The sequence below is a fragment of the Brassica oleracea genome, chromosome C7, assembly GCF_000695525.1.
Source record: "Brassica oleracea var. oleracea cultivar TO1000 chromosome C7, BOL, whole genome shotgun sequence".
In the NCBI taxonomy this organism is placed as follows: domain Eukaryota; kingdom Viridiplantae; phylum Streptophyta; class Magnoliopsida; order Brassicales; family Brassicaceae; genus Brassica; species Brassica oleracea.
The window spans coordinates 29,356,381-29,364,211 of record NC_027754.1 but is presented as its reverse complement, the minus strand read 5'-3'; the positions used below and the strand labels follow the sequence as shown (position 1 = coordinate 29,364,211).

Here is a 7,831-nt window from a genome sequence, read left to right as displayed (position 1 = left end):
CCACCCCCCCCCCCCCTCATTCGAATGATTAGATCATTATAGATGCATAAGATTGTTGTCTACACATGTCTCATTATACTTGATCTGTGTTTGAATCTGTACCAGTAGGTGATTCCTTAAGACTTTGCATCTCTAGGTGTGAGCTGATAATTGTTTCTTTCATATTCCATCCCTTTTGTTCTTGTTGTTTCTGAAAGTGAAATCAAGTAAAGGAAACGTGTTTGTGAATCTGCAGAGAGTCCATCAGGGATACCTGAGGGAGAACTTGAGTCGTTTCCTGAAAGCACGTGACTGGAACGTGACCAAAGCTCATACAATGGTATCTACTACATACATCTCCCGAACACTTCATTGTCTGATTTTGAGTGACTGTTCCACAGTCTTGTCTGATTTGTGTAATTCGCTTTCAGCTTCTTGACTGTTTGCATTGGAGGGTGGATAGTGAAATCGACAGTATCTTATCAGTGAGTTATTGTTCATTTCCTCTTTTCTATGTCTGTCATGTTGTAAGCTCTGTTCTATGTGACACACTAGAATCATGGCTTTTGGTTTCTGCAGAAACCCATTGTTCCTAGTGAGTTGTACAGGGACGTACGGGATTCTCAACTCATAGGAATGTCTGGTTACACAAGAGAGGTAGCTCCCATAGCTTTTTTCAGAGCAAAGCCTATCTCTTATCATTTCTTAACTGGTGTTACCTTAATGTTATAGGGCTTGCCTGTCTTTGCTATTGGCGTTGGTCTCAGCACATTCGACAAAGCTTCAGTAAGATGCTTCCTTGTCCTAGTTTTCACAAAATGAGAAACAACAAATGAAATGTGCTTCTCTTAATCCACTTACAGGTTCACTACTATGTCCAATCCCACATCCAAATCAATGAATACAGAGACCGTGTACTACTGGTGAGTACATTATCAATTGGCTAACTTCTATTTTTACGGTTTCTTTCTTGCTGTAATCTGTTAAAACACTGTTACAGCCTTCCATGTCTAAGAAGAATGGGCGGCCAATCACCACCTGCGTCAAGGTTCTTGACATGACAGGTCTGAAACTTTCAGCCCTAAGCCAGATTAAGGTAATTGCAAGTGATAAGTAAGTTCTTGAATTCATATTCATACTCTTCTTTATAACTTGTGGTGTGTCAACATTTTTGATGCAGTTAGTGACAATCATATCAACCATCGATGATCTAAACTATCCAGAGAAGACAAACACTTACTATGTTGTCAACGCTCCATATATATTCTCCGCCTGTTGGAAGGTAAAGGCTTTCTTTTTGTTAGTAACTCAAAAAGTGTTTTAGTTTACTTGCCATTATTCATCTATGTGTGTACTTCATTTCATATCAGGTTGTAAAACCTCTTTTACATGAGAGGACGACTAAAAAAGTTCATGTGTTATCCGGTTCCGGAAAGGATGAGTTACTGAAGGTATGCATGTGCGTCTTATTATCTTACTGTGAAATGTACAGTGCTCTAAGTCTTGTGGTTTCTTTTGTAGATTATGGACTACACATCCCTCCCACATTTCTGTAGAAGAGGAAGCTCTGGCTCATCTCACCATACTCAGAGTGTAGACTGTTTTTCTGTTGATCATCCCTTTCATCAGCAGCTGTACAGCTATGTGAAGCACCATTGTGAAACGCAGGGACAAGGTGAACCTGCAAAGCAAGGGTCGTTCCACGTGGGTTTTCCTGAGCCTGGAGCTGATGGTGTTCAGATAGCTAAAACCATTGAATCTGAAATGCACAAGTCCGAGAACTGCAATGGTCTGGGGAAGCCTGTTGATGACAGAACAGTCAGTCCATGAAAAAACTTGGAAGATGATCACAACCCTGAATGTTTCTGAAGGAGTTCCTTTCAGTGCCTTCAAATGAGTAAATTACTGAGCACTTACCACTAAGCTCTGTGAACTCCTTAGCCATGCAAATGTAAAGCGAAGCACAGAGAATAAAATGTTGAACTGATGAATGTACTCCTGGATTCATGTTTAGTGTTATTTGATCCTCGTGTTAAGACATTTCTAGCAAATTTATATATGATTTATATTGTCTCCGACCTGGCAACATGTCAACAAGTTGACATTAAGAGAGTTGTATTTGAGAAAACATTAATTGGCATTACATGTTGTTGAACAAAGGCAAAAAGCTTTAAAGCCTTGAAAGCCGTTTCACACTCATTTGGAAACACAAAGACCATTACATGTTGCAGTTATCACTAAACAAACGAGTTGCTTGCTACAAACTACATACCCCCCCACACACATGTGCATTCTACTTTGTTCCAGGAGGATCAATCAACTTGATCTTCAACTCAATCTCACCCGATTCAACAGCGCACAGCTTCAGCCACACGCTCTGCACCACCTCTCCGTCAATGCAGCTGATTGTGCTCTCCCGAGATACACAGTTGTCAGAATCAGGCAACACTTTCCTAAGAGTCGTCTCGCCAGAGGAAACACGCACTATATGCCTTAGCCTGGCTACTGAGATGAGCGGTTGAAGGCTGAGAGTGGCATGGCCCATCTTGTCATCTGCCTTGAACCTATCTTTATCAAACACTTCCTGCCACATCAACAATCTCAGCATCGTCACCATGATGACCAACCAACAAAAGGAAACATAACGAAGATGAAAAAGCATACCAATGATAGAACAGCTGCAGGGTCTTTGAGTGTAAAGCTCAGTTCCTCATCCCACACAGGATTCAAGCAATTATTGATCACTTTGGTCTTGGCTGACTAGTTTTTTCAAGACAATAAAATTATCACATTAACAGTATCCTCCAAACCATTTAACCTCAACATAAAAGAAAGAACACAAGAGTGTTTGTAACTGAGCAGTTCAACGAGCACTGATTCTTCTGGTTATTATCACCAAACATACCTCAGTTCCCAGTTTGAGAATCACGTAAGGATCACTTGACTTGAAGTCTCTGATAACCAGTTTCTTTCCTCGAATAACAGTCACCTGGAGCAGTCCTAGCGGCTCGCCCATCTCAGATCTTACAAACACAACAAGCTACCAACGTTAGAAGAAGAAACCAAGTCATCTAAGCAGCTTCACACACATCTCATGAATACGAGAAATATAGCAGCTGTCTTTATTAGACATTTAATTGAATATGGACCAACATAAAACACAGACAAAGAGAAAGAATCACAAGTAATCTGACACAAAACCAACAAATTCCCAAGGAAAAGTTACTCGGCTGTTCAGCTTCTTTTAAACACAAAAACAATTTCTGGGGAAGAGATAGAAAGATGAACAATTGATCTCCAAGCAACCAAGAGAGATAGAATGCAGCTAATGTACAGACACGTGTATATTTAGTGAGTATGCTAAAGGAAGATACCTCAATCACAACCACAGCTTGATCAAGAGACACTGAAGAACTACTATGCAGAAAACGGATAGTATTTTTTTTTTTTTTTACAGAAAAGGTTCAATCTTTGTGGATTAAAACAGAAACTCGAGTCTACCAGCTAGAAATGATACTAACTGAAAAGAAAGTTTCACTGAGAAATTTGCCCAAGGAACATTAAAGGACAGCGGACACAGGCTTTAACATTCGAGAAACAGAAAGATTACGAAACAAAGTTTACCAATTTGGAAACAGAAAATGTCCGAAAATGCAAAAGGATTCCTTCTTCCACTTCTTGTTTGCTTGGTTGAGATATGAAGCTGAGAGAGGAGGTGGGATGCAGAATTGCAGATTTTTACAGTATCGCTTGTTTTGTTTCTTTATAAATGAAAACAAATGATGTCATAAAGAGACAGATTCGACGGTCTCGAGACACGAGGTTGCAAAAGAATGTTTGACCAAATAGCGTTAACTTTAATAAAGTTCTGAGTTTTGGAGAACGTAGATGCAACGGTAAACAATTAGAATTACTGCAAAGATTAGGTTGGTGAAACCTAATCCTCTTCTATAAATTAATTTACTCCTAAGTCTTTCGCTAATGGTATCGGTAAAACGAAAACAGAATTGTTTATCTGCTTAAAATCATAGTTGGTCTCTGACGACACGCTTTGACTCGGTCTAATATGTGAAGCCACATTTAATTTGAGTCCCAATAGTTTTTTAATTCTCGTTATTCTTTTACTCCGAATAATGCTCAAGTGCAAAGGCAAAAACATGTTATTGTGGAATTTAAATAGTATATCATGTTTGGGAACGCGACATTTAGAAGACGAACTTTTACTCAACATGTCGTCGTCGAGTGGCTCAATAACACAATGGTCATGGAGTTTTTCCAATAAAAAATAATGCAAGATAATCTTCACCCCAATATAAGAGGCAATAATAAGTATGACTTAAATCAGGAGGATTAGATACAAATCATCCAATTGTCAATAACTTTTCTCAAGTAAATTTTAAGACATATATATATATATATATATGACCCACTATGTATATTGTAGTGTAAAACAATAGCATAATGAAAATAAAGATATTGTTATTTTGAAATTCACTGAGAAATCATATGCGAAATGCAGAATAATGGATCGTGGGGTCTTTGCTTCTCTTACTTGCGTTTGATTTCAGTTAATTATGATGGGGTTACCGAACTTCCTCTTTGTTCTCCTCGCCATTCTCAGAAGCCTTTTTGCTTCTTTCTCTGCGTCCCAATCGAACTTAGCTCCTGAAAGTAACATTACATACTTTAATGAACTTTTTTTTGAAACAAATATGAACATCTTTTTACTTCTTTCTATCTACCACAAAATGTGATTTTACCATAAGAATCATCAACACACTTCTCCATTGCTTCCAGAGGAATCAAGTTTTAGAGATTTTTTGTTCGTACCTTTGGCCTCCCCGTTGAGCATACATGAAAAGCCTCCATCTATATCTTCATCTGAGTCTATAACAATGCTACCTTGTTCAAACTACATAAGAATTGAATTGCATATTGCTCAGATTTTGAGGAAGTTCAAAACTTGCGTTCTTATTCATCACAGCTGACCAGTGAGAAAATCACCTGTGTACGAGTGTCTTCTGGTTTTACTTGCTTTCTTGCTGCGCTCTTCTTGAATGTGTTTTGTTCCGGTTTCACTGTCTTCCAGCCTCCAACTTGTATCTTTGGGGATAAAGATGTCTTTACGGTTCTAGATGATGGTTGTTTCCTTTTCTGTGTAGCATTAGAAATGACATTTCTCTGCAGCTCATATTGCACATGTTAGTAACAGCTGAGCTTGTAAACAAAAATATAGAAGAGAGATGTGTTAACTACCTTGGCTTCTGCTCCACGCTGCTCAGGAAAGTTTTCCTTTGACTGCTGTTGAACAAAAGCCATATTAATTGCTGAAGTGTTTGGCTTAAAAAGCAACGAAATGTGAAGCTGGAGAATAAACCTTCAGTTGTGGTGCTCTTGGAAGACGATCTATTGGCTCAGGCTTCTTCATGATAGTCAAAACCTATAGTAGATTTGGTAGTGGGCATCAAAGCATTACATATCCTTTGATTCTCACGTGTCTGGAATTTAGAGTTACCTTCGCTGATGGACCCCGATGTTCAGGCAGGTTTTCCTTAGCCTGACGTTTAACGAAAAGTTACCTTAATTGCTGAAGTTAGTAACTTAAAATGGAAAGACATGGAAAGCAAAGAAACCTTCACTCGTGGTGCTGCTGGAGCCTGAACTATAACCTCAGCCATCTCCAAGCTAGACAAAGCCTGTAAGAGATTTGGTTATGAGAATTAAAGCATTACATGTGCTCGCAAATATACAGAACGACAAAATTCAATATGATAAGACTCTCTGGTGAACGTGTGGCAGAACCTGAGACTCTCTGGTGAACGTCTGGTAGATATCCCTTTGCATTTTCTGCAGAGCCGATTCTACTTGTTCTGGGATAGCCTTTAGCATCAGGATTATGCTTTGTAGCTTCTCTTCACTGAAATCTTTGCTTAGTTCCTCCAATATCGATTTAACACCTCCATCAAGACTAGCTTTAAAATTTGCTTGTTCCTTTATCTGCTTCCCAATTAATCATTTTAATAAGCTTAAATTATTAGTATAAGATCATTAAAGCAACAGAAAAAAAGCTGCAAATATTTGGTTCTACCAGCTGCTGAAGTGAAGTGTCTTGGAGAATCAACTTTTGCTGTATGCGTTCAGCTGTAGTAAACACATGAAAGTATAAGGTTAGCAAAGTATCTGTTGAGACGTTCATATCAAGTATGGAGGAAATAGGAGTCATTCCTCAAATGGAATGCTCTTTAACAGATGATAAACTATTGGAGCAAACAATCTCAATAAGTGAATTACTCTTGACAGTATCACGTTTGTAAAGAATAAGAGTAGCATTAAAGAGCACTGGTAAGAAAAATCGTATGGTCAAGCAATGATAATCAAAGGTTATACACTTTCCTAACCCCCTTGGTATGTTTATATATCATTGGTTGGCACATTCTTTGAGAACAGATCATAGAACTCACTTATAAGTAATACTTCTTTAGTTCCTCTGTTGGCTTGCATGATGTCACTCTGAATTGAATCCAACATCATCCCAAACTTGCTCAGTGAAGTTTCCATCACCCTAAACCGTTGCTCAAATTCTTCACTGAGTTGAGCTACTCACAGTGACGAAAGGCAGAAAAGGTGAATCATATTAGGGGCCACCCAGTGATCAAAATGGAATGTATTTCCAAGCTATATCGTTAAACTCAAAAAGTTTATCCAGAAACATATTGTTTATTAAGTAGTCAAAGCAACTTTTTTTTGATTTGGGAAAAGATCAAACTTACGTTTAGACTCTCCGACTGAGTCAGAACTCCATCTTCTCTGAAGACCGCTAAAAGATCTATACGCAACAAGCTGACTATCATCTCGTCTATGATTAACTGGGGGCAAGCAATTAACCTTCTTCAAAGAGTGATCTCGTTCTTGGGAACTAAATCTCTGTACAGAAAAGAAGATACAACACAAGTATGTAATCAAGACTCACTGTTCTTATTCAGAAGAAGAAACGGTATTCAATATGAAAAACAAAGTCCCCTGACGACGTTAGTATCTAACCTGATCGCTAATCACGAGCTCATCGACTGAACCCTGAGTCCTCTGAGAAAAACAACCACGCTGAGAGTAAGACGAAGGTCCCTGCGAGAACGACTGCTGTGACTGCTGTGATCGAAGCTGCTGCGACTGCTGTGACCGAAGCTGCTGCGACTGTTGTGATCGAGATGCCTGTGGTTCAGACGGTCCAATACTCGATCCCCTGCTAAATAGAGAATCCACAGAGAAAGGTAAACGCGAATCGAAGTAGCAAAAGCATTAGCCAACACGCAAAACGAACGATAGAGAAATACAATACAATTCTCGTCGAAAACCTAACGGATTCTCATGGAAGCTATAAATCAGTTCGTAATACTAAGATCGAGGAAGAAACTCCACAAACAGATCATCGAAACTCGTCTCCAGCACAAACTAAGCAAACTCGTTCCGGAAAAGGAGGCGGACGAATCTAAATAAACCCTAGGCAGTGCGAATCGAAGTGTAATCACTGCAAATCAAGTTCTCTAACTGTTCCGTGTGTGATACTCGTGAAAGAGATGACGAATAGAAGCGGGATCGTACCTTAGATTAGGAGGAAACACCGATATTGATTTCAGATCGCAGGCTTTGTTGATATTCATCTTCATCGGTAGGATCCAACTCGTAGAGACGAAGACGAGGCTGTTCTTTAAGTACTCGCCAACGATCAAGCGATAATTGAGAGGGGGAGAGAGAACTCAAACTGAGTTTTGAATTTCAAAATGATCGAGAAAGATATTTATTTATTTTTGCCGTTCAGAGACGACCTTTAGCGTTGACAAAGCCCAATGGCCCA

The 7,831-nt window shown here is 39.1% G+C and overlaps 3 protein-coding genes across 5 annotated transcripts in view; 1 reads left to right on the top strand and 2 right to left on the bottom strand.

The window, feature by feature from the left end:
- LOC106306845 (SEC14 cytosolic factor) overlaps nt 1-2,047 on the top strand; it is a 2,982-nt gene extending 935 nt beyond the window's left edge. The window contains exons 3-11 of the mRNA XM_013743614.1: nt 236-319; nt 411-464; nt 559-636; nt 712-765; nt 843-902; nt 980-1,075; nt 1,160-1,261; nt 1,350-1,430; nt 1,501-2,047. Coding sequence (XP_013599068.1) covers nt 236-319; nt 411-464; nt 559-636; nt 712-765; nt 843-902; nt 980-1,075; nt 1,160-1,261; nt 1,350-1,430; nt 1,501-1,809 — 918 coding nt within the window. The 3' untranslated portion in view covers nt 1,810-2,047. The remainder of the gene's footprint in view (nt 1-235; nt 320-410; nt 465-558; nt 637-711; nt 766-842; nt 903-979; nt 1,076-1,159; nt 1,262-1,349; nt 1,431-1,500) is intronic.
- A 30-nt stretch (nt 2,048-2,077) lies between these two features.
- Nucleotides 2,078-3,784, bottom strand: LOC106306846 (protein C2-DOMAIN ABA-RELATED 11). Its single transcript, XM_013743615.1, has 4 exons — nt 3,604-3,784; nt 2,885-3,002; nt 2,644-2,739; nt 2,078-2,563 (listed from the first exon to the last, which is right to left on the bottom strand). Exons 2-4 carry the CDS (start codon nt 2,993-2,995, stop codon nt 2,273-2,275), a joined length of 498 nt encoding a protein of 165 aa, XP_013599069.1. The 5' UTR covers nt 2,996-3,002; nt 3,604-3,784; the 3' UTR covers nt 2,078-2,272.
- Nucleotides 3,785-4,383: 599 nt separating this feature from the next.
- LOC106304038 (protein PAIR1-like) lies at nt 4,384-7,729 on the bottom strand. 3 transcript variants are annotated; one of them, XM_013740417.1, is made up of 13 exons: nt 7,579-7,729; nt 7,021-7,222; nt 6,750-6,903; nt 6,441-6,575; nt 6,068-6,120; nt 5,782-5,976; nt 5,613-5,675; nt 5,495-5,536; nt 5,357-5,419; nt 5,236-5,280; nt 4,984-5,160; nt 4,810-4,891; nt 4,384-4,644 (listed from the first exon to the last, which is right to left on the bottom strand). In XM_013740417.1, the coding sequence occupies exons 1-13, from the start codon at nt 7,641-7,643 to the stop codon at nt 4,544-4,546; spliced, it is 1,377 nt and encodes a 458-aa protein (XP_013595871.1). In that variant the 5' UTR covers nt 7,644-7,729; the 3' UTR covers nt 4,384-4,543. The 3 variants fall into 3 exon arrangements, with proteins under 3 accessions (XP_013595871.1, XP_013595873.1, XP_013595872.1); XM_013740419.1 differs by having other exon boundaries at nt 5,236-5,277; XM_013740418.1 differs by having other exon boundaries at nt 7,021-7,219.
- Nucleotides 7,730-7,831: the final 102 nt, after the last annotated feature.

What these genes read in the sequence shown, in the direction of transcription:
- LOC106306846 (XM_013743615.1), bottom strand. Translation starts at nt 2,995, where the DNA reads ATGGGCGAGCCGCTAGGACTGCTCCAGGTGACTGTTATTCGAGGAAAG. An exon ending in TTCTCAAACTGGGAACTGAG is followed by an intron (nt 2,740 to 2,884) that starts GTATGTTTGGTG and finishes TGAAAAAACTAG; the next exon opens with TCAGCCAAGACCAAAGTGAT. An exon ending in CTGCAGCTGTTCTATCATTG is followed by an intron (nt 2,564 to 2,643) that starts GTATGCTTTTTC and finishes TTGATGTGGCAG; the next exon opens with GAAGTGTTTGATAAAGATAG.
- LOC106304038 (XM_013740417.1), bottom strand. Translation starts at nt 7,643, where the DNA reads ATGAAGATGAATATCAACAAAGCCTGCGATCTGAAATCAATATCGGTG. An exon ending in AGCTCGTGATTAGCGATCAG is followed by an intron (nt 6,904 to 7,020) that starts GTTAGATACTAA and finishes TTTTCTGTACAG; the next exon opens with AGATTTAGTTCCCAAGAACG. An exon ending in CAGAAGACACTCGTACACAG is followed by an intron (nt 4,892 to 4,983) that starts GTGATTTTCTCA and finishes ATTCTTATGTAG; the next exon opens with TTTGAACAAGGTAGCATTGT.